Source organism: Rhinolophus hipposideros (genome assembly GCF_964194185.1).
Source record: "Rhinolophus hipposideros genome assembly, chromosome: 5".
NCBI lineage: Eukaryota > Metazoa > Chordata > Mammalia > Chiroptera > Rhinolophidae > Rhinolophus > Rhinolophus hipposideros.
In genome coordinates this window covers 37,646,038-37,670,647 of record NC_138051.1, presented here as the reverse complement: position 1 = coordinate 37,670,647, position 24,610 = coordinate 37,646,038, and the positions used below count along the sequence as shown (strand labels likewise).

Sequence of the window (24,610 nt, the reverse complement as noted above, 5' to 3'; positions counted from 1 at the left end):
GTGTCTTGTAGGCCTTTCTCTACTAATGCGAGGGACGAAGGCATACGTTGTCTGCCCAGACCCAGGCTGAGGCACAGGGCCTTGGGGTAAGCAGGGCCTGGGGCAGCCAGGTCCTCCACCAGGGAGAGGTCTGTCAGTCTGCCTGGGTACGCTGGGGTAGGGCAGGGAGAGGTATTGGGCAGGGCCAGCTGGCTGCCCGTGCCTTGGTCCTCGCCCTCTGAGAGTGGATGGGTGGGGGCAGTGGCCGCAGCGTTCCTGGCTAGAAGCCCAGAGGAGTCTTTTGTAATCACAACATGATCTCGTGTGCTGAGCAGCGAACCGGCAGGGAGAGGCCGGCAGAGGCCCTGCTCCGGCGGCTCCAGCGTCCCTCCTGCTCTGCCTCCCCAGGGCTGCTCTGGAATTCTCTCTGTGCTCGCTGTTGCCATGCACTCGGCTGTGAGTGGCACCTTGCCCTTGGTCAAGGGCTTCTTGGGGCTAGGAGAGGGTTGGGACACCAGGAATCCATACTCTGGGGGCATCTGGGGACAGCTGGGCCTGGGAGGAAGAGGGCTGTGCCTAGGCAGGTGGGCGGAGGGGCTGGGCAGGGGCATTGGTCACAGTAGAGACCCTGCAGCCAGATAGGGAGCTGGGCCTGCCTGCCGAGCTGGCTCTCTTCTGTCACCACCGCCAGCAGCTTACGGCCTGGAGACGCTGGGCCCCTGGGAGCGGCTCTTTCCCACAAGCTGGGCACAGGCCTGAGGAGTGGGGTCCAGGGCCTGGGAGCTCAGGACGGACCCGGGGCCTCTCTTTTTACTGTGCTTCTGGGCCTGGGAGCCAAACAGCTCCCTCCTCGACCTCCTGAATCCCCTGGCAACTTCCCAGTCACAGCAGGTTCTGCTGCCAGAGCCATTTATAACTCCCATTCCAGGCTCTGCTTGTAGCGGAGCTCCCTGGAGAGCCGGGGGATGGGCAGCTCACTGCTGGGAGCTTTGGGCCTGGGTATCAGGCCCTGACCTGAGCCTTTGGGGAGGCAGAGAGATGGGCAGACAGGCCTAGTGGGGTGGGAGCTTGGGGCCTTCTATGTGCCATCTACTCTTGTGACTGTTGCTCTCGGTCTGGGGTTTGTTCCTTGGGTGATAAGAATCTGGTTGGGTGGGAAAGTTGGGGCACAGGTACAGGATGGGGGCCAGCAGTCAGGGTCTTAGGGCCCCTGCCCTCTGCAGGGGCCTCACGGGGCCCAGTCCCCGAGGAGCAAGCAGGAAGATAAGGACGCTGAGCTGGACCGGAGGATAGTTGCCCTTCGCAAGAAGAATCAGGCCTTACTACGCAGGTACCAGGTGAGTGGGCTGTGCCAGGGGCTGGGACGACCAACTGGGTGGGCACTATCTGTCTGACCCTCAGACCCTGTGTGGTGGCCTCTCCCTGTAGGCGCAGCCTGGGTACAGGGTGAGGGTGGGTGTGGTCCACCTCAGAGGCTCTGTGAGGGTCTTGGGGACTCTGTGATGGGGTGCCTTTGCCCTCTGGTGTCCCACTGGTGTCTCTCTGTGTAGGCCTGTTGGCGTCTGTGTCTCTGTGCGTCTGGGGGGCCGTGGCCTGTGCTGACCCAGGGCCCTCCCACAGGAGATCCAGGAAGACCGTCGACAGGCAGAGCAGGGGGGCATGGCTGTGACCCCGCCAGAGCTCCTCAGACCTGATGGCCTCACAGTCACTATCAGCCAGGCTCCCGGGGTGAGCGCCCCTGGAGATAGGGTGGGGTGACAAGGAGGTGGACGTCCTGCCTGTGTCGGGGGAGGACAACTGCCCCTGCCCTGCTTCTCCCACTTACACACCCTCCAGCTCTCAACCTCATGCAGCCCAGGCCATTGGTATCTCCCAGTCCCCAAAGGGCCATAGCTGAAAGGCTACAAAATAGAAGTTTCCTCATACTTTTCTAGTCCCACAGCCTGTACGTATACCCCAAAGCACTGACTATTTCTAAACCCCAAGCCGCAGGGGGACAGAGAAGTGGGGCTGAATGCCAGGCACAGTGGCTGAGGGACAAAGCCCCACTGTCCAAAGTGCTCTGGATTTCCCAGCTCAGAGATGACGAGTCACTGTGGCATCTTGGGCCCCTGAGTGGCCCCAGGCCCTGGATAACCTGATTGTACTGGCATGTGAATGCCCTGTGTAGTCAGCTCCTCTGTGGGCATACCAGGGAAGGCCAGGGCTGGAACCCAGCCTGGGGAACCATGCAAAGGACCGAGCCCCCAGCTCCTGCCCAGCACTGCCCACATGGCCTGAGGGCACAGCACCTCATTCTGCAGGGGAAGCGGGTGGTCAGCCAGAACTGGGTAAGAAGCAACCTTGGACCTGGAGCAGCCAATGAGATGCTGGAGAATGAGGAGGTAGAGGACCTCACTGGTACTTTCTGCCTGGAGGAGCGGGTGGAGCTGGCGGTGACCATGGAAAACAAAGCCAAGGTAAGCAGGGTGGGCGGGGGAAGCCCAGGTACCAGACAGTACAGCTGCTCTTCTTCCCCAGCTCTGCATACTTCCCGTCCTCACCTCGCCTAGGCCAAGCGGATTGTAAGTGAGAAGCCCACAAGAGCAAGGAACCAGGGGGCAGAAGGGCCATCTGGAGAGGGCTTGGGCCGGAGCCCCTCCAGGCAGAAGGCCATCAACATGGATTCTGCACGGAAGGTACATCTTCAAGATGGGATGGGACATGAATGTGGCGGTCCCCATTTGGTAGAGGCTGAGAAGCTGAGTCACGTATGTCCCCTATCTGTGGGGACATGCCCAGGCAGCACCAGCAAGAATTCACACCCCTTCTTCCTTTATTGGGGCACTCTTCATTTTAGATGGGGCTTGCAGTGATAGAGTGTGATCCAGCCCCTTCCTCTACCCGGACCTCTAACGGCCAGTGGGCCTTGGGTGTGGCCAGGAGGGCGCGGGGGACTGGCCATGTGCCAGGTATGACCTCTAGGTGGCAGCAGCCCCTAGTCCTGGTTCTTGCTCACAGCCACTGGGTGTCACTGTATTCTGGGTCTGGCCACACACCCCTGCATCAACCTTGTGGACAAGTGCTATTATTATCCCCATTTTACAGATGAGGAAATGATATACAGAGAGGTTAAGTAACTTGCCCCAAAGACACAGCTAGCAGGTGGCTGAAAACTGTGCTTATGGCAAACTGCACATTAGAGATGGAACGTATCTAATTTTTAGATGGGAACATCGAAACCTTGAGAGAAGAAGGGGTTAGTAGACTCTGGATTTCCATTCCAAGCTCATGGCTCTTTCTGGTTCTACCCTGTAGTCTGAGTGTCTTCTTCTGGCAGGGTACTTGGGAAGCGCGGAGTGCAGGCCTGGTCCCAGGCCCAGCTCCCCACCGGCCAGTGTGGGGGCCTCTGGAGGCGGGCTGGGATTATGCCCAGTGGAAGCAGGAGCGGGAACAGATAGACCTGGCCCGCCTCGCCCGGCACAGAGACGCACAGGGTGACTGGCGCCGCCCGTGGGACCTGGACAAGGCCAAGCCCACGTGGGTGGCAGGGATGGGTGTCTTGTTGGGCTGACATGCTTGTGGGCTTGGGGTAGGGCTCACTGTGGGTGCTTATTGGAGGGCTAGTGGGACCCTCACCACCCTGCGGCTTTTGGATCAGGGCTCTGTATGGGCACTGGGTCCCCCGTCTTTCTTGGGCCCACCATCTCCCTGCTGTCCTCAGTTCTGGAGCTGGGTTTGGGAGAGGGGGTGCGGGATGAGTCTTGCTGCAGCCTCTGTCCTCCCTGCACCAGCAGCCTGACCCCCTGTCTCTGTCTCCACAGGCTACAGGACTTCGGCAAGCCTCGGGAAGAGGGCCAGGGCAGGGCAGGTAGCACCAGGGGTGAGCCAATACCTGCCCCAGCCTGTTCCCCTCCTTGGCTTTTTTCACCCTTTGTCCCTCTCTTCCTCCTTTCTCTATTGCTTGGTTTACGATGTATTTTCAGAGCTGGAAGGAAGCATGGAAGAACATCTTCCTTCCTCTTCCTTGCCCATGTCCTCCCTGCCCACCCTACAAATCCACAGCTCCTGCCTGGGGTTCTGACCCCAGGTCTGGGGAGATGGCTCATGAGGAACACTATGGTGGCTTATGGGTGAAAGTCCCATTTTCTCTGCCCCTGGACTGTGATAGGAACAGCTCTGTGAATTAATGGCCCCCAGAATTCACAGAGCTCCGCTCCTGTAAGAGTTTTTACACATGCGAAGCTGGGGCTGCAGAGGCTGGCTAGACACTTAGCGAGGAGCGGCAAAGCAAGCACAGGGACCCAGCTCTCCAGGTCACGGCTCTTTTTGGGAGCCAGAAAACCGGCACCTGGACCAAGGGAAGGACCAACAGTGTTCTGGTCCTGGAAGAACTGGTTTTCCTGCTTTGGAGCCTTCGTCACTCCATCCTTTCCCCATTTCCTTTGTCCTGCTTAGGTTCCAGGAGCCCCCGGAAGTCACAGCCCCCACCATTGCCCCCTGATGGCAAAGGTGAGTTAGGAGAGGAGGAGTCCCATGAGTTGGTGCAGGAGCAGGGCTGCTAAGGCCGTCTTCTCTCCTTGATTTGTGGACCGTTTCTTGCAGGTGGTACTGTTCGGGGTGGGCAACCTAGCAGACCCGTGGTGACACCAGCCACACGCAGCAAAGCCCGGGGGACAGAACGGCTGACTGGCAGAGCTCGCAGGTAATAGGTGGCAGGGGGCAAAATCAAGAGAGGCACCTGGGCTCCTGATTTCCTGGTCTGCCTGGCCCCTGGGAGGTCAGGTGCCTGCTCTGTCACCCCCACCCCCAACCCGGCCCCGGGGAAGGGGGAGCCTCTGCCTCCTGGCTGATGGCTGCCTAGTGGCAAGTTAATGAGATCTGGGAAGAGGCCATCAGCAAAAGCAGCAGCAGCAAGAGCCTGGTGCCCAGGGAGCTGGCAATAATTACAGCAGTTACGTCCCCGGGGAAGTCAGGCGCCTTTCCCAGGCAGCACAGGCAGGGACATGCCTGAAGTCCCTACAGAACTCACAGTGGGACAAAGCATGGCCATAGACAGCAGCCAGGGACCTCGGATGGGGCTGAGGGGGGTAGTGTTTAGAGGAAACGGTTGGATTTGGGAAGCAAGGTGGGCTGGAAGGGAAGCATCCTGGAGCCTCATTCTGGCTCTGAGGCTCCCGAGACCGAGACCTGGGGCTCTTGCTTCTCTCGGGGGAACATGGGCCACTGGCTGTGGTGCAGGGGATATGAAGCCCACCGTGTGCTGTGTTTCTGCAGGTGGGAAGACAGCAGCAGGACAAAGGAAGACAAGCAGGAGGTAGAGAGCCAGGAAGTGGGTGCCTGGACAGAGGGTGGGCCGGGCGAGGGACATGAGCCCTGGATTTGCCAGCCAGCAGGGCCAATGTCTTGTTTCAGGGACGTCAAAGCACCAGCAAGACTCTGAACGGGAAGGAACATGCACAGACGCAGAACAGGATGGAGCAGGGCAAACCCCCGAGTGCCCCAGCAACCCCAGAGGGGCCACAAGAGAGTTCAGGAGCTTCAACAGCCAGTTCGGTCCCTGGCTCTCCGCAAAACATGGACTTGGTTCCCCTTGACCTCTCTCTAGGAGGCCCCAGCGGCCCTGGGCCTGGGAAGAGCGTGTGTGTTCTCAGTCCAGGGCCTGAGGCCCCGGACAGCCCTGTGTCCTGGCCGGATGGCTCGGAGCAGCACTTGGGGTGGAACAATCCCCAGGCTGAGCCAGAAGTCCAGACTTGCTCTGAGCCACAAAGAGGAGCAGGGCCCCTAGAGCACAGAGAAGACAGGTCTGGCAAGGCTGGGCCCCAGCAAGGCCTGGCACCACGAAGCAGGCCCCCCAGAGGAACCGGCCACAGGGCAAGGGGCACAGGAGGTGTGAGGAGCAGGACAGGGTGCCCTGGTCCCACAGGGAGATGCTGAGCACGGGGAGCAGGCTGGGGACAGGTGGAGGGAGGACACAGTCAAGAGCCTTCTTTACGGTGGGCGTCTGCTTGCTGGTAGCAAACAGTCTGGCTGAGCAGTTTGGCAAACTCTAGCACAGTGACACTTGAGGGCAGAGAGCTGTCCTTCCCTGCACCTCCTGTGCATATCCCTGTGCACGTGCTTTTTCACCAGCGGGTACAGCCCCTGGTGTATTCCTGTGCCACAACTGGTCTCTGAGGCTGGTGAGCCCTGTCCTGGGCCCACGGCTGCTTAGGTCACAAACTTCCCCTCAGGGGGAAAGAGCAAGGCCAGAAGCACTTAGCACTTGGATGGCCTGGCCTCCCTCTCCAGGGGCCAGCTGCCAGCTCCTCAGGTGCAGGCGGCCTCAGCAGCTGGCACGGCCAGCCCAGGCCCAGGCCCTTTCCCATGCCTCTGCCTTGCACCCAGGTGGCTCAAAGGGTGGCCAGAGCAGGGGAATCTCACCAATTAGTTAGAAGCCTCCTGCCTTTCTAGAAGAGGAGGCTGAGGCCCAGAGAAAGGCAGCCCACAGCCGGCAGGGGCTGCGTTGGGGATAGAAGAGCAGAGCTCAGATCTCCTCTGCAAAAGGGAGGATCCCCGGAAAGTCTTCCTCTCTGTAATGGGGTGAGGTTGGCCGGGAAGCGGACAGCCTCCTCTCCTCACAGTATGGGGGGTGGGGGAGAGCTTACCACCAAGGACCCCTTCCCCTACATTCAGATCAGACATTGAGTGTACCCTGAATAGGGGTCAGGGCGCAGCCCTGCAGCCCGGGGTCATTTCCTGCCATCTCCTACTTCCTCCCCCCACCTGCCATCTCCTACTTCCTCCCCCCACCACCTCCTACGCCATGGTCAGGCAAAACCAAGGACTCAGAGAGGACAAACGGCTACTCCAGCTAAGTATGACATTAGGACTTGTCTTTCCTCCTTAAGTCTCCATTACTGCCCCTCCCCTGAGGCCCACGTCTGGTGAATTATCCAGACTCTGCACAAGCTGTGGCTTCCTCTCAATTCAACAAACATTTCCTGAGCACACAACACCAGCAATGTAGCCAGTGGGCGATGGTGGCTTTGCCAGCAAGAGGGAGGGAAGAAACCTAACCATCCGGCAGATCCAGGCTGCACAGCAACTGTTTTTGGCTGTAGGTGCCCAACAGAGGCTGGCGATGGTGGTAGGAGCCCAAAGGGAGCCATCCCACCTCTGCTTGCAAAGGCAGGCCCCCTCCCTTTCTCATCATGTGTACCCTTTGCCCCCAACCTCTTGCCTGGATCTCCTCTTGCTTGGTCCCCTCTGCTCCCCTCCTCTCTGGTCCTGTCACGGTTGTTCCTCTCTGCTGCGGGTCCCAGACCACACCAGCACCCCTAGGTTCTCTAGGGATTACCCAGATCATCCCCAGGATTTCTCCACTGGCAGAGTGAGGCCCTCACCGTGGGGTGGCAGCCTGGGATTCCTCACTGGCTCTTGTTCATTCTCTACCCCTCTATTCAGGAAGCCTGAGGAGGGAATCAGATTATTTAGAGCAGTGCTTCTCACATATTAAGGTGCAGAGTAATGCAGATTTGAATTTAGTAGGTCTTGGGTGGGCCTGGGAGTTTGCATTTCTAATGCATCTCCCGGTGCCACCTATGCTGCTGATAACCACACTTTGAGTAGTAAGGGTGTGGACTGGCTTGTAGGGAGGGCTGGGGGCAAAGATAGTCTCTAGACTCCTCACCTGTTGCTGGCTATGTTGGGGGGGGGGTGCTGCCCCTGTGTGTGGGAATTTCCTGGCTTCAGAGCTGGGTGGGAAGCTGAGGCACCTGGGAAGATGCTTGATAGGCCAATGAGTGATGGTACCAACTTCCTATAGAAGAGACTGAGAAAGCTGGGTGGGAATGGGATGAGGAGGAAGCGGGTGGAAGATGTGGGTGTGGGGTTGCTAAGAGGGATTTTGGAAAGGCTTGAGAACATTCCTATGTGTATGGGAGGAAGCCCCTGTGAGACACGAATACGCAAAGGGTGAAAGAGTCCCAGCTCAAGCTTTCCTTTTGCCTTCTAGTCACACTCATATGGCTTTGGAGCATGGCTCTGGCCCTGGAACCCAGGTCTCCCAAAGGATGGAGCTGGGCTAGAGCAGGTTCAGGCAAAGCCCTTGAATGCATGTCTCAAAAATAACTGTGATCAAGAATTTGAATTCTAGGATTCACAAACTGCTTCCAACCCCCAATACTGCCAACTGTATAGCTGTACCTTCGTTCAAGGTCATGTGCCCAGGCATGTGTGACTATGGGATGGGGACATAGAATTTGGGCAGCGTTCTGTTTCAGCCTCACGATAGGACCTAAGCAGGAGAGAAAGTTGGGCAGGAGGGCTATGGAGAGAGGGCTTCTGTCCTTCTCGATATTCGGAGAAAGGATGACATGGGACTCACGAGGGGCCGCAGAGGATAGAGATTGGCACAGGATGTCGTCACTAGAGGAAGAGCGTAGGGCAAGGCAAGTATCACTGGGCTTGTCTCAAAAACGGGAGCCCCTCAGGATCAAGGGAACCAGCAGTTATGGGGGCCACCCCTTCTGCTCTGGGATGGAACCAGCTATGGAGCAGGAGGGAAACATGGTTCGACACCCCTCCACAAGCCTTGGGGTCATGGAAAGCCACCTCTTTCTTCCCTGCTCCTTTGTTTAAAGGCCTGGCAGCCTTCCTCTTGGATGCCCTTCTCCTCTCCAACCAACAGACCAGATTACTCTTTAAAGGTGGGGACTTCTTCATGAGACACAGCTGTCAGGAATGCAGGCACAGAGCTAGAGAAGCTGAGAAGGGAGGGCAAACAAGACAGCTGCGAGCCAGTGGGGAGATGACAGCTTTATCTCAGGCCTCAAAACAAGGAGGGCAGAAAGGTGGGACCCCGTCCTGGGCCCAGATCACCTTGCAGAGAGGAGCAGCAGGCCATATTGCAGGGGAGGGATTGTTTTTGATAACAGGCAGCACGGCACAATGAAACAAACATGGGCCTTCGAATCTGACAGACTGAATCTGAATCCTAGGTCTGCTATCTGCTGGCTGGGTGAACTCGGTCCACTTTAACCTCTAAAAGCCACGGTTTTCTTATCTGCAATGTGGGTCTAGTAAAACCTACCATAAAGGGTTGTTCAGAAACTTAAAGACAAGAGTATGCAAAATATACCTGACACACAGTAGGCACTCTATTAACAGTAGCCTGGCACCCAGAAGGCACTTAGTAAATATTTGTTGAATAAATGAAGTAGCTGTTTGATGTGATCTCTATTTGGTTTCCTGTTGTTTCCTTACCTTGTCCTCTAGTCTCATCTTCACTGGGGTCAGTACACTTTCCCGGAAACAAAGGATGAGTTGTAAAGTTTACCAGCCTTCTAGGTCAGTGAGCGGCTTTAATCCCAGGGAGTCTCATGGAGTCAAAGCGTCAGGAAGTGACCCTGCTCTTACAGGGAGTGCCCTGCCTCCATGCCCAGTGGGACCACAGGGATGTCCTACGCGTTGCCCCTGACGTCACACACTGGCTCCCACGGCTCAGATCGGTCCCGCGTTTCCTCTGTTCGCATCAGTAGCGAGCTCATCAAGTCCCACCAGGTTTTGCTTCTTTACTATTTCCCTCCCAAACGAACGCCTTGATGGTTTTCTTCATGCCGCCTCGTGTTAAGTTTTGTCACCCAAAGGAGCAGCATGACAGTATTTTCTTATGGTCAAGGGATGAGTAAGTGGAGATCTCTGGAAGCAAGGCACAGTTCCAACCTCACCTCAGGGACGGGAGTAACAAGAAAAGACAGTACTCCTCCCACCCCCAATAAAAAAGAGGGGCAAAATCCCCGTTTCCTATTTTTGGGTCTAAACTGAGGTGGGGTGGGAGTGGGGCTAAGGGGATAGGAGACACTGAAGACACCAACCACTTTCTTTCTGACTGTCGCCATTTATCAGTGTGCACACAGCCCGGCAAGCTCGTCTCTCTGAGTGAAGGTCACCGGGGCCAACAAGGACTGACACTGGGGGACACAGCCTCACTGAGGGGGTGCTCAAGGCTGGGAAAGGCAATGAGAGGAGACAGCAGAAGGCCCAGACTGAGGCTGCTTTCTCTCAACGAGTCTGCTGGCCCACGTCACAGCCTCTCATTAAGCCTCCACTTGACGCCGGGGAAGTGAAACAGCCCAGACCTGGCACCAGAAAGAACAAACGTGGCGCCCACTGCTCCTTTTAAGGACTGGCTGGAGGAGCAGCAGGCCCCCGGGTAGGAGGTGAGGCAAACACATCGGTACCTTTGTGGGAAACGGAGGGAGGATTGGCAGGCCTGCGGCTTCACAAGCTCTCCGGGGCAAGTTCTCCTGCAGCCCTCAAAAACAACCAACAGTGGAGACTTTCCCCCCTTTTCTCACAACCTCTGAGGACACAGTGTTTCCTCTCTCCTCAGTAGGGCAGCTGCCTTCAACAAGAAAGAGGATCAAAAGGCCACTCGAAAACTGTCAAAACAAATTCCCTAAACCTAAGTTAAGGATCAGAGGGAAAGTCTCTGCCAGTGCTTCCCAGGTTTTCGTGTGCATCAGAAGGACCCCAAAGACTAGTTCACACACAACGCCGAGCTCCATTTCTCATTCAGCGGGTCTGGGATGGGGCCTACGACATGGCATTTCTACCAAGTTCCCAGTGAAGCTGCTGGTCTGCGTGCTGGCATAATGCTTACTACCTGCCCCTGCACATTTCTTTCCAGGCATCAATTTTGCCCAAAGGGACGGACATCCCCTTGAAAATATATTACCTCATGTGTATACTTTTATTCCCAAGATCTCCAAGCCCCGTCACGTCTATTACCTCCATTTGCTCTCATGAATTCCCATTTGGTTAGGAGGAAAGAGAGGGGTCAAAGGCCATAACCAGTGCCCTGACTGAGTCCTCAGATTTATTTCCTATTTCCAGTTTAGGGGTCCCTCCCAAGAATGCGCTGCTTCCCACCCAGGCCCTCACGATGGTGTGAGCTGTCTATGGATGAGACTGGCGGCTATGACACAGCACTGCCCAGACTGACCCGCAGGGAACTCAGAGGGCAGGGGGCCTCCAGGACACAATCGAGGGGGAGACCTCAACTCGTGACACAGAACACTGAGGTAGCAGAGAGGTATATTTAAAAGGAAATGTTTGGTAATCAACGTAATTGCTTTTTTGGACAAGCTGGTTTGGGGACTTCTGAGGCTGACGTGACCCACTGAAGGCACTAAATAAATAGTTCTTGAATTAATGGTGGTGGCTTATGGAAAATATTCTAAGGAAAGTCAGAATCGTATTGCTGTTTAACTAAGGAAAGTTGGAATCTTATTGCTGTTAAGCTATTGCAAAAACAGATTACTGAAGAAAAAGGGGCAGTAACAAGGGTAGATTCTTGTTGGCATGACTATAAATTCCTTGAGGGTAAGAACTGTGTGGTAGTTTTCTGATCCCTTAGTAGTACCTTGACAAACGTCTATAGAGTAGAACAGAGCAACTGGTATGGTCTAGGTGCTCCTTACTGACCACGTGGCTCACGTGTACTGTGGAAGACATGGCTGTTTCTACACGTAGAGGATGGAGAGTTTGGTAGAGTCTGCGTGTGTGGTAAAAAGCAGCTTTTTGTTTTTGTATTGTTAAAATTAGCTACTGGAGGGAACAAAGAGCATAACTTAGGTTTTCTGGCAGTAGAAACCCATGGGCTATGCCAGCAAGTAAAACAGATGTGACCAAAAAACTGCCGATGGAGCAGGTGTATTTATAGTTCAACATTAGGCCAGGACCGAGGAGACAACGAATGGGTCACATCTTCAATGCTGCCTCCATCAAGCACCACATGGAATACAGCTGTGGACTCTGGTGCCTGGAAAGAACAGGCAGGCCAAGCCCAAGTCCCTCAACTTGGAAATAAAAAGACTGCGGCTGGAATGATCAGGGCAGCTGTGATTTGCAGGGCTTCTCTTTAGCAGTCCACGCCCTTCAGCCAGATTACGGGCCATGGAGGTGGGTTCACAGGGGATTATGCCAGTGATACCACAATGACATGAGAGAGAATGCTATCCAACAGTGATCAACAAACGCAGAACACGTACTACTGTGCCAGGCATTGTGAAATGAGCAAAGCCGCTGTGGTCCCTCCCTCCATGGAGGGGGACCAAAAAGAGAAAAAAAAAGTACAGCTGTAGCCCTTTTGTTACTGCGTTGCAGTTCCAGAAATACCTCCATTCTCTGCAGACAGGAAGGGGAGGGCAATTATTACTCCGTTTAAATAGCTGTGGTAGTCCTACAGTTCCAGAGCTGACCTTTCAGTTCCCCTTAAAGAAACATGTAGAAACAAGTAGATGCTCTCTACTCAGCATTTTAAAAGAGGATATATAAATACTGAACGAAAGAACACACTAGCTTAGAATTCCCGAGTGAAAACTGAAAACAAGGTAGACAGAAAATGGTCTCATACGAAGTGGGAAATCTAGAGCTCTTCGAAAGAAAAATATTTCTTATGCTTAAAACTTCAGAGAAACACTTCCTGGCACCTCCGCACCCACCGGGGAGAGAAATGATATCTACTCGGTGAGGCTCTCTTCCTTCAAACTCAGGCTGTGAAGGAATAGGTGCACGCAGTAACTTCTAGTATAAGCAAACGCCTAAAAATGGTTCTGGTGGTACAGGTGCAAAGCAGTGGCAGGAAAGTAATCCCCTTTGCACAGACTTCTTCCTGGCTCAAAATTTGATGGACAATTTTGCAGTTAAGTTCTAACCCCTGAAAGTAAAGCCATTCTGACCACTGTTCCCCACCAGCTGGGCCTTGTTCTGGTGGAACAATGCCCTTCGCATCAGCCAACGGGTTCCTGCTGTACACACTGCTGTATGTGCCCACCATGTAAAGCTGCAAAAGCCACATGTCACCATCTACAGAAAGGAGGGGCTGACTAGAAGAGCCTCGAAACTCTTCCCCTCCCCTTCTGCTCTGCCTTACCAAGCCCTCTCATAGAAAGCCATTGTGTAGGCTGAAGAGGTAAATAAAAGAAGGGCGGACTTTTTCCATGCTCCCCTGCAGACTACAAGGTGATGTAAAAGCGCAGCAGCCACCCCCCCAACAGCTCTGGAGAAGTGCAGGCCTCAGGGGGCCCCACCAACACTGGCTTCTCCCTTGGTGTGTACTGGGCAGCATTGTCTAATAACGAGCTGAGCTCAATTGCTTGCCATGGATTTTGCAGCATAACTAATCCCTTATATTTGTGCTTTTCACCCACGTCTTTTGTTTGCTTTAGGGGTAGAAAAAGCTTCACCTTTGAAGCAATCTACAGCTTCTCTCAGCCCTTTGGCTCTCGCCTCCTCCACTGTAGACAAAGCTCTGACCAACCACTGCAGACTCCTCGGTGTGTCTTTCCCAGTGTTAGCACTTCTTGAGCAATCTAGGGGCCAATGGCTTCAAGGTGAGAACAGTTATGCTATCAAGCGGCTTATCCTCACCTCAGCACTTCCCCAGCTCATGTTTGTAATAATTCTTAATATGCATGCTGACTGATCTCTTAGCTTCCTCAGCTCGGCATCTGTTTAGAGCCCTGTAAAAGCAGAACTTCTTTCAACCTAAAGCTAGATATCACTGTTCTTCCGACCCCATCATTGCTTCCTGACTAAGATGGATTCCTGCCACCCCGTACTAATCAATTCAGTCAAGCCATCCGGCACAGAAAACACCAGGGCAATGACTTTTTCCTCCTACACTAATTCATCGCCACCCATCTACCACATCTCAGACCATTTCCTCTTCCAAACCTCTGCACTCCTTCCCCAAGAAGTTCAAAAAGAGAAACAATCAACTTACACAGAGTTCTTAGAATGTATTTTTGTTCACCTGAAAAATAAAACTTTTAAAAAATATACAAGACTTTTTGAGTACAGGTGTATCTTAAATGGCTGAATTATAAATAATGTCTCTGGTCATGTTCACAGCTAGAGCTGGAGCTAATGTCCCAATTCCAGTGAAGGCTTTAGAGAGTCAGGAGGCCAGCAGCTGGACCTACAAGTGGTCTCTCTAGACCCTTTGATCCATCCCAAAGTGGATTCAACAGTCCAGAATACAGGGGTCAGGATGGGGACAGGGGATTGGACTCCCAGATGGTCTCCTGCAAGTTCAAAGGATTCTTGGAATAAGATCAATTTACAAATATTAAAATATAGGACTAAAAATTCACACAATAAATATAAATCACAGGCTATTATTGGAGTTATAAAGTGGCATTTTATGTTTCTTCCCTCCAGACCCCCACCAAAAATTTAAAAAGACCTCAGCGGCTTTCTAATGACAAAAGTCAAGTAAGCTGCTCAGAAGTCTTCTCCAGCCAAAGACACCTTGGGGGTGCTACCAGCCTGCCCCTAGGCTATGACAGCTCAGCTGCTATCTTGCCCAAGACAGGACATGGCTTAAAGCAAGGCTGTTTGTCCTATAAACTTGGATCAAAGCTAACTAGAGTGCAGGCCAGAAAACTGGAGAGACAAACTGTTTCAGGACTCAGGTGGATAAATTTTTGTCTTTTTTAAAAAAAGTGCCTCATTTCCCAAAAAGGAAACACTAAGGGGTTTGATATCTTGTCACGACCTACACTCAATTGCCTAAAAGCAAGTGGCAGAAGAAAATGGAATCTGAATTGAGGGCGTATAATTCTTGCTGTCCCAGAGCTATACATATGTCATTTCCCTTGATGTTACTCATCTCAATAAAAATATAGGCTGCATAGAAGTAGGGTTTACTGGGAGAGGTAAAGACAAGCCAATTTAATGTTCCCAAGACTGGTCTACTAACTGGCTATCAAAGCACAATCCTGAGTTTGAACCTTTTAGCCTTTACTGCTCCATAATACAACTCAAACCCAGAGAACATGCTCAAAGCTCTGGTTTTATCCTAATCACAGGGCTACATTATCACTGCAGGTTCAGGACAGAGGGAAGGCTAGGGTGTTTACTGGAACAAGACAAGATCTTGAGCAGGAAAAAAAAGATAAAACAATTGTGAGTCACTCTACTTACAAAAGCTTGCTCTTTCTAAAAAACTGTGAGAAGAAGGTCAAGGATTGAAGCAGAGGCATTGCTCTTTCCCTTCCTTCTTCCCTGGCCCATATCCAGATACTTAGGGCTGCAACAGGAAACCGCTTGGGTGAGGGCACTAGGGTGGGAAGAGGAGGGGATCAGCACACACTGCACCCTCTCTAAACTGCTTCTACTTCTCTCCTAAGGGTTTCCATTGTCCTTTCAATAAGTCCAAGAATGATTATACTCTTTTGTGTCATAAACCTATCTTTCTGAAATAGGAAGGGGAATAGGGGAAAGAGTGGGTGATGGAAAAAAGTGTTTGTGCCCTCTGGCTAGCTGCACTTTGGGGACCAGCAAATAGCCCTTGCTTGACCCCATCAGTCAGTAGCTACCCGGGGTTTGGGAGGATATATATATTTCTATGTAATTATAGCATCTAGTGCATATGTCAACAACTATATACAGGGATCTATAAATTAAATGCATTTGTGGCCACTGCAACTAGGTTGACGTACCTGAGCTCCACTACTTTTGGTGCCCTCACCCTTGCGAGAGCGTCAGCTTATTTCAAAGCCCCTACAGCTCCCTCCTTCCCCTGAGTCTTGGGGGTGAAGCCGGAGTCACCCCTGCACGTAGGAGACACAAGAGTGAACCGAGCCGCGCAGAAGGGTTCGGTGCTGGGACCTCCCCACCCCTCCCCCCACCCCCTTACGGCTCAGGGCCCTGGCGCCGCAGCGCGATCCCGGGAAGACCAAACCCCGAGTCCCTGGCGGATCGTGGTCCCTCGGCTGAAGGTCGGGCTTCAGGGCACTCGCCCCCGGGGCGAGCTGGCGATCGTCGGGGGAAAGGGGGCGTTCACTTCCTGAGGGTCACTCCCGGGGCGCCCCGCCGCGTCCCGCTGCAAAGTCCAGTCTCCGGGCTCGGGGAGGATGGTTCCCGGCCTCCCCCGGGTGGTGGGGTTCAACGACTCCACGGCGCCGCCGCCGCGTCCTCCTCGTCCTCCTCGGGACCCCGCGGCCGCTCCAGAGGCGCGGCCCGGGGGCTGTCGGCAGAGGGCCCGGGAGGCTCGGGCCGCGCCGCCTGCAGCGGGGGCGCGTCGCGCGGCGCCTGGCGGCTGGACGGCCCGGTGGCACTGGGCCCCGCTGCAGTCGCCCCCGAAGTCCCGGACGGGCCAGTGGCGTTGGAGCCGCCGGGGGGCGGGCCGGCGGCTCCCCCCGAGGTCCCGGCGCCCACCGGCTGCCAGATGAGGCTGTAGTAGACGGCGAGCACGATGGCGGCCAGCGACACGGAGAGCACGTAGGCGAACACGGTGGCGAGCCGGACCCACTTCTTGTTGGTCTTGGCCGCCATCTTCGCCTTCTTGTCCCCGGTGTAGGTGGCCGGCTTGCCCCGCTCGGCCGGAGCCGCGTCGCGCTCCTTCATTGGGGGGCCCCGGCCTTTGCCCCGGTGCTCCACGGCCCCGGCGGGAGGGGGCCTGACGGCCAGCGAGGACTGAGCAGGGGGCAGCCCGGCGCCCTCGGTTCCGGCCGCTCCGCGCTCCGCCGCCGCTCCTCACGCCGCCCGCTCGCAGCCCGCCACCGCGTCGCCGCAGCTGCCGCCGGGGCCTGGACCAGTCACCGCCGCCAGCGCCGCCGCCGCCGCCGGCCCGTCAGCTGCTTCCCGGCCGCCGCCACAGCCACAGCCGCCACAGCCGCCCGGCTCCGCGTCCCCATCCGCCGCCGCCGCCGCCTGCCCGGCCGCCGGCCGCCCGGTCTCCAGTGGCCGCGCCGACCGCGCGCTGCGCTCCAGCCCGGCTCCCCCGCCTGGCGCGCCGGCCACAGGGGCGGGGAGAGCGCTGCTGGGGGCGGCCTCTTAAAAGGGCGACGCCGGGGTCCGGAAGTGCCGCGCGGGGAGGCGGGCCTCAGTCCCGCGCCGCGAGCCCCGCCGGGACGCCCCGTCACGAGAGAGTTAAAGGAGGCTGGTCCTTAAAAGGGCGACGTCGCCGCCGCTCCGCGCGGGCTGGCTCCGGGAGGGGGGGAGCCTGGGCGCTGCTTTAAAAGGGGAACCGTGTCGTTCGGGGCGGAGTGCGGGACTGGGAGGGGGCGTGGAGGGGCGGTCCCGGCGCGGAGCTGTCAACCCCGCCGCCTCTCCTTTCCAGGACTGTCTGGAGTGACAGGTGGGAAGGCAGCAGCGGCTTCGGCCCCAGCCCTCACTTTACCCCCGAGTGGTGGTGATGCCACGCTCGTGCTGTCGGCGGGCGCCCCGCTCCACATACTCTTTTACACCTAGCGAGCCTGGGCCGGAGGCAGACAAGCACCCGGAGCTGGGATCCCACGGCGGTCACGGCTGGTCGCGCCCCCTCCCCGCCGGCGCCACCCCCGTCCCGGTCCCGCCGGGGCTTCCCGACTCCTCGTTGTCTGAGCCCGCAGTCGGGCTGCCCAGAGCGCACAGAGCTTCCGGGACAGCACCACGCGCTCAGCTCTTCTTCCAGGCTCGCCTCCCACCCGAGCGCCCAAGTTGGCAACGGCTCTCAGGACCCGCTTTTTGGGGCTTCCGACTCCCAGGTCAAGGGGCGGCCCCGAACCCGCGGAGCCGCTCCCACAGCGGTTCCCCTCTCTGGTCCTCACCGGGCCTCAGAGCCGGCGCGGTTCTTCCCTCGTCCCTTCCTTCCGTGGGAGGTTTGTCCTCCCTCGGGTCGGTGCTGACGACCCCCTCCAAGCTCCGTCTCTCCGTAGCCGGTGTCCCCTGTGCCTTCCTGCTCCTTCCGCCCTCCTCTCTCCTGCCTTCTCTTCTCATTCCCTCTCTACAAGGCTTTCCAGAATTTCTGACTCCCCCCTCCTTGAATCCTACTTCCTGTGTTTCCAGAGCTGGGTGTGTGGACCGCCTGGGTGTCTCGTGGGTGTAGGAGCTGTGCGTGTGTGTGTGTGTGTGTGTGAGTGAGTGCCTGTGTGTGAGTGTGTGTGAGTGTGTGTGTGCGCGCGTGTGTGCCTGTGTGTGTGTGTGTGTGCGCGTGTGTGTGCCTGTGTGTGTGTGTGCGCCTGTGTGTGTGAGTGTGTGTGTGCCTGTGTGTGTGAGTGTGTGTGTGTGCCTGTGTGTGTGAGTGTGTGTGCCTGTGTGTGTGTGCCTGTGTGTGTGCCTGTGTGTGAGTGTGTGTGAGTGTGTGTGTATGCCTGTGTGTGTGAGTGTGTGTGTGCGCCTGTGTGTGTGAGTGTGTGTGTGCCTGTGTGTGTGAGTGTGTGTGTGTGCCTGTGTGAGTGTGTGTGTATGCGCCTGTGTGTGTGTGAGTGTGTGTGTGTGCGCCTGTGTGTGTGCCTGTGTGTGTGTGTGTGCGTGTGCGTGAGTGTGTGAGTGTGTGTGTGCCTGTGTGTGTGAGTGTGTGTGTGTGCCTGTGTGTGTGAGTGTGTGTGCCTGTGTGTGCGTGTGCGTGAGTGTGTGAGTGTGTGAGTGTGTGTGCCTGTGTGTGTGTGCCTGTGTGTGTGCCTGTGTGTGAGTGTGTGTGCCTGTGTGTGTGCCTGTGTGTGTGTGTGCCTGTGTGTGTGCCTGTGTGTGTGTGTGCCTGTGTGTGTGAGTGTGTGTGTGTGTGTGCGTGTGTGTGGTGAAAGGACTGTGGTCCTGATGGGCGTCAGTGGGCGAGCCCCGCCCCCCAGTCCTGCCCCCTGGCTCCTGACCCCGTGCGGCAGGACCCCCTCTGCCTTTCCCACTTCCCCTCCTCCTCCACAGGAACCTGTGGCTTCCGGACACCGCGCCCCTTTATGAGGAAGTCCCTCCCCAACACTGCTGCCCTGCCGCCTCAGCCACGCAGCAGTCAAGTGGCCGTCAGAGCCGAGAGCTGATGGCCAAGGGAACCAAAGGCCTCTCAGCCAGCCCCTGGCTCTCAGGCCGGAGTCCCAGGTGTGAGGGAGCCGCCAGCAGTGGCCGACTGGATGCTATTTCCAGGAGCAGCCTGACGTTTCACTCTCTGAGAAATTTCAAGGACATTGGCAAAGTGGAATGTGTATTGTCTTCTGCGGGCTGATGGAGGAGAAAAGACAACCACTCCTTCCTTGTCCTCCTCCCAGGTCAGTCAGAGCCCATCGAGCAGGGTGGCTTGTTCAGCGAAACTTCCTGAATGGCCTCTGTGTGTTGTCTTCTCTTCTCTCCCCCGCTCTCCGGCTTTCCCGGCAGGACCGATCATACCAACTATACCACGGTGAATTATTCTGCAAGATCCCAGGTGAGGCCAACCCAAAGCCTCCCGATACCCTCTTTCGTGAACGCACTCTATATTTCTTCGGTTGCAAATTAAACTTTCCTCTTGCTTGGTTCTCAGTACTTGCAGAAAACAGCATGTCGCTTTTCTATACTAAGAATAAATATACTTGAAGCCGTTATTCAATTTCTCCTGCCCTATTTTCCCCCAAACTAAACAGTGCCAGATTCTTTAACCTATCGTCAATAAGCCCTATTTATTATGTGGATTTACACAGTGTCTTTTACCCTAGGAACTCAAATTGCTTTCAGATATAATTGAGCCTAATCTCCCTGGTGCCTGAGCCATTAAGAAACCATTAGTATATTCCTCTCGCAGGCAACGAAGTGGCCCCCTGGTGGCCCGAAAGTGAATATGCTTCTCTGAGTGCCTCCCCCTCCAAGGGTAGGCAGAGTCAGAGAAGTCAGAGAATCAAGTCACTGTGGGGACAGAACAGGCCCCAAAGGTCATCTTTTGTAAATGCCTCCACCACCCTAGACTCTCCTCCACAACACCCCTATGGAGCACTCTCCAGTGTCGGCTAAAAGACCCTCCATGGTGGTATACCTGTCTGCTCCTTATGGCAGCCTTCTCAGGCTTTGGAAAGTTCTGACCAACTGTAATAGCAGCGACATGCACACCCTTATTATGTGCCCGGCGCTTACCTTCCTTGTCTCATTTGTCTCACAACAAGCTATCAGGTAGTTACTCTGGAACAATTAGTGATTCATCTTGACTTGAACTGGCATATATTCTAGATACGGGTTTCTCTTTCCTGCTAAAGGCCTCAACCAGCACCACTCTCTGAGGGCTTAGAGTGTTTGATTCACTGACATGGGACCTCACATCACTTTGCGTCAGACCAAGTGTCCCACGTCATAGCAAAAGAGTGGGCACATGGTCGTGGAATCTTCTTGGTATGTCTCATACTTTGCTGCCCGCTGGTGAATAGAGTTGATAGAGTAAAAGAACAACTTTTCAAAGATGACGCTGAAGCACTATTTTAGAGATGATGGGACTCCGTGCTCTGGCCTGCAGTATGCACCCTATTCACTAACTATAATATGGTGCTATGGCTCAACAGCTAAAATAGAGAGGTCTAGGAAATGAGGGGTGGAAGGAGGAATAACCTCACTTACCATCACTCCCAGTGACCCTTGGGGGAGGGCAATTTGTGGTTCCTATTCATACAGTTCCAGGCTCTCTGGGTTTAGAGAATCTGGGTCCCAGAGGCAGAACACTTCCACAGGGGACAGAACAAGAATCCCATAAACATTCAGTGTGGCTGCTTTCTGTCCTTCAGAGTCCTTGTGCCAAGAGACCAGCAGGCAAAGAAAGGAGTCACTTCCTGGCAGGGGCGCTTGACTCTGATCCTTTAGAAGAGATAGAGCTGCTACTACATAGGGGGATTAGGGAAAAATATGTTTGGCACCCAGGTGATCCACTGGGGTGTCTCTTGGTATTCCCTTGCCCAATTTTGATAGTAAGTGGACAAATTCAGAAGCTTGGTTTGAGAAGGGCATGGTAATCGGGGCTTAGATCCCCCGGGAATGCCAAGTAAGCCATCTAGACCAGCACAGGTACAAGCTGAAGGCAGAATCTAGAATAGGTAACGGGGTGGGGAGAATGCTGAATGTCAGTTGTGACACCAAGACAAGCTTCAGTAGTGGGGGCGCTATTTCCTCCTACTTACCTTCCTGTAAACTTCCCAGAGAAAGTGGTCACCAGAACTGTGCAGAGTGAGCTCGCCAAATGAGGCCAGTAAGTCGGAGCTGTGCCAAGAGGGGTATGTCATTGGTGCTATGGTGCATCACCCAGATCCTGCCTTTGGGACCAAGAAACTTATCTCCCAGTTGCCAGGAATGTAGGCTGCTAATGGCGCCTAGCTGAGTCTCTCCGTGGGCATTTCCAAAGGGAACTGCCTTACCGGGCTTCACGAGCCCTTCCTAGGGTTCATCTGCCTGGTCAGTGTGAGGATTCAGAGGTCCAGCCCTCTTGCTTCAGTCGGGGCAGCTCTGAAGGGTCATCCCAACCCCAGACGTCCCTGTGGGGACCTCCTTTGCTGTGGCTGCATCACTCATCAATTTCTTCTTCTGTTCAATCCGGACTCCTCCACTGCCTCAAATGTGTTGCGTTGTGTTTGCGAGCAGCTCCCAATAAACTTCTTGCAAGCAAATCTCTGTCTCATAATGTGTCATGAGAAACCTGATGTAAGACAGTCACCTAAGTCACCTAAGATTCTAATCTTGGGACCTCAGAGAACAAGTCTCATCCATCCGAAGGTAGACCTCCTGGCCAGCTGTGTCTTCTATGCCATGGTTCCCTTCAGCAGTCCTCACAGAGCATTGCGGGAATCCTAAATTCCACCTGCCCTCCACTAAATGTCCTCTAGCTGTGTGTTTCCCCACAATGAAGCAACAAAATCAAAGTGCCAGAGTACATCAGATGTGGTCTGACATGTCAAGAATGAGAATGGGACTGTCTTTGTTGATTCTAGAGCCCTGGTTACACATTGCAACCAAGAGTGAAACTCTGTGGAAATCCACACTTCTCACTTTCCTTCCCCTCTGCCCATACACCCATCCCAGGTCCTGATTCAGAGGGTCTCTGAACAACAAGGAATGCACAGTGTTACCAGACAATTCTGATTGATGTCAAGATGGAGGATCACTGGGTTCAGTACTCAACTTCAACTCAGCAGGTTAAGAGTCCATCAGCTTTTCTGGCAACCTTTTTATTTGACTCATGGAACTGTCTGTCAGCAAAAATACTCAGTTTTATTCACACATGCTCTGCTAAGCCACCACTTCCCCACCCTGTGTTTGTACAGTCAGTGCCTTGGAGCCAAGCCCAGATGTCTCAGTTAAGCCCTGTTCATTTCACCTTTGGGGTTCAGGCTGTTACTCCAGCAGGTTAGGATGTTTGGGGATCCTGAACGTGTCTCACAACATATTTCCTGTTCTCATTGGCTTCATGCTATTCACATAGTTGAGGGGCTTGTTCACTGTGGCTTTGCCCAGGTCCTGATAAAGAAAGAGATGGATGAACAGGAGTAAGGATAGAAACAATCAGTCTGTTCTGGGGGCATTCCACATGTGCAATGCACCATGCCTACCTGGAGAAGGACATCGTCTAATGGGCCCATTTCACAGATAAACAGAGGCAGAGAAGATGATTCTTGGACTGTGTCCAAGAATGCCCTGCTAGCATAGGGGGCAATCCTTTCCTGCCATCTGTACCTCTCATTTCTAGGTTTGCCATCTCTCAGAGGAACGGCAGGAAATAAAAGTGACAAGATTGGCCCTTTGGATTGGAAAGAGAGATTTTTAGAGCTGGAAAGAATCTTAGAAATGATCAAAAGCTTAACAGATCGGAGAGTTCAGGTAACCTGCCGAGATCACACAGCAAACCTTTGCTCTGGTTGAGACTAAAATGTGGGTTTCCTAAAGGTGGATCCAGTGTTCACTTAGTTACATTTCCAGGTGAGTTTGATCCAAAATGGCACTTCAAAGGGAAATACACACGGGACTGATTCCTTTTTGCTTCGAAGTCCCAGATGATTCCTTCTATGATTGTAGAAGGGCTGGGCATGGGAAATAGGCAAAATCTTCCTCCTGGGCTTTTGCAGAGAACTCTTGATTGTCTCTCCCTTCCTACCTCAGGGGTTAGAATCTCAGCACCTGCTACCCCGCCTTGTCTCTGCCTCCATCCACACGCACCTCTCAGCATGCAGAGGATGGCTTGATCTGAGGCCACAGCTGGACGTACAGCCAGACTGATGGACAGCTCCTGGGCCTCATTCTCATGCCTGCTTTATCACCTGTGGGGATTGTGCTGGTGAAAAGGTGGTGAGAGGTTGGCACTTCATGAATTTTGGACACTTGGGGGACAGTCTACAACCAGGAGCACCCCTAACTCAGCCTGCCTGGGGAAGGTGGGTTCAGCCTCTGATTCACACAAAGTGCTGGACAAACAAAACAAAAACAACCAATCTCCAAAGAGCAAGTTAGTGAAGATATTTGTTATGGAAAGAGTAGCATATATACTGAGGAGGAAGTACTGAAAAACTACATATCTCCTGTCAGGATCTGCTTAAAAAAATACTACTATTGAGCTCATGTGCAGGTACTGTATTAAGTATTTTACATCCATTATATTATTTATTCCTTACAACATCCCTTGAGACATTATTATCCTGATTTTATAGGCGAGAGAGTTGAGGCACAGGAAGGTTAAGTATGATAAGGCAAACCAGCTAGTAAGTGGCTGGGTTCACAGAGTCGTGAGTGTGGCTCCCTGGGTCCGACTCCGTCTGAGAAACAGACTCCAGAGGATGTAACAAATGAGCCGTTTTCATTCCAAAAGTAAGCTAGCCATTGGCCCAACACCTACAACAGGCTTCCAGGCTTCTGAACCCCACTGTTGTGTCAGGTAAAATCATGGCATCAGGCAAGAAAGCCACCTAATCTGACTCTTGTTTGGCTTGTAACTGGGTCACCTGAAGATCTGAGTTCAATTCCTACCACTGAACTTCTCTGATGAACAGAATGGGAAACCAAAGCACAAGGTCTCCACACAAAGCTGCCAAGTGAGCAAGTGAATTCTGGATCGTCTCCCAGGCTCCAGGCCACCAGCATCTCCCTAGGAGACAACAGCGAGTTGCCTGTAAGTTCTTAGTGCTTCTATGGCCCAACACTTACACATGCCAAACTCTACAGCATATGCCCCTCCGCAGATCACAACTGACACACACCCTCCAGCGACTTCCCTAAGGGTCTGCTTTCCCTGGATCCCAGCCTTTCCCCAGGAGGCACAGTGCTTCCCAATGCACCCAGCAGGGGGCATCCTCGCCCTTCCAAGTTCTGCCCTGGGAGTGCGATTTGCAGACTGTTTCCGCCCCCCACCCCACCTCCCCGCCAGCCCAGCCTAAGAAGCACATTTCCCAAACTAGTTATTCGTGTGACCTCCTGATTTTCTCCATATACATTCTACCATTATTTATACAATATTTTTTGTGTCAACCCACATTTAAAAAAACCTAACAGTACTTTTAAGAGGAAAAAAAGCCCTTTCAAGAAGGTTTTCTCATCTTCCCTAATGTGTGGATTTCCTGCATTCTGAGGGCTGCTTTGTAGGATGTGAGCAGGAGAGTACAGGCCCCATGGAAGCTACAGCTGTGTGGGGGGGAGGGGTCTCAAGAACTGGGTCCAAGCAGTACTATCCCTGGGTAAAAATGGGTGAAGATTTATTCTGTGGATTTAGAGCCTCAACCTTCAGAGAGTGAAAGGATCAGAGTAAAGAAATCGAACTCCTTGCTTTCCTGTGGCACCCCAATCCTATAAAATGAGAGGAGCCCGTCCTTTCCCCTCTCCAGGCCAAGGGGGGTGGTTTGTCTTTCCAGGCCCAAAGAGGAGAGAAGGCTGGTGGCTGCAGGGCAGATAAGAGGGAGGGGAATTTGGGTGCAGGATC

At 54.2% G+C, this 24,610-nt stretch overlaps 2 protein-coding genes across 2 annotated transcripts; one reads left to right on the top strand and one right to left on the bottom strand.

Moving 5' to 3' along the window:
• Positions 1–293: 293 nt before the first annotated feature.
• CCDC9B (coiled-coil domain containing 9B) lies at positions 294–9,174 on the top strand (the record flags this gene model as incomplete). The annotated part of the gene is given in 13 exon segments (XM_081050085.1): positions 294–315; positions 318–377; positions 380–435; positions 1,203–1,316; positions 1,600–1,707; positions 2,283–2,438; positions 2,532–2,657; positions 3,299–3,498; positions 3,783–3,841; positions 4,417–4,470; positions 4,564–4,663; positions 5,236–5,290; positions 5,374–9,174. Coding segments are annotated over 13 exon segments (1,632 nt in total). The 3' UTR covers positions 5,896–9,174.
• A 4,553-nt stretch (positions 9,175–13,727) lies between these two features.
• INAFM2 (InaF motif containing 2) lies at positions 13,728–16,817 on the bottom strand. The gene has a single exon (XM_081049861.1). It carries the CDS (start codon positions 16,354–16,356, stop codon positions 15,895–15,897), a length of 462 nt encoding a protein of 153 aa, XP_080905987.1. The 5' UTR covers positions 16,357–16,817; the 3' UTR covers positions 13,728–15,894.
• Between the last annotated feature and the right edge of the window lie 7,793 nt (positions 16,818–24,610).

What these genes read in the sequence shown, in the direction of transcription:
- INAFM2 (XM_081049861.1), bottom strand. Translation starts at nt 16,356, where the DNA reads ATGAAGGAGCGCGACGCGGCTCCGGCCGAGCGGGGCAAGCCGGCCACC.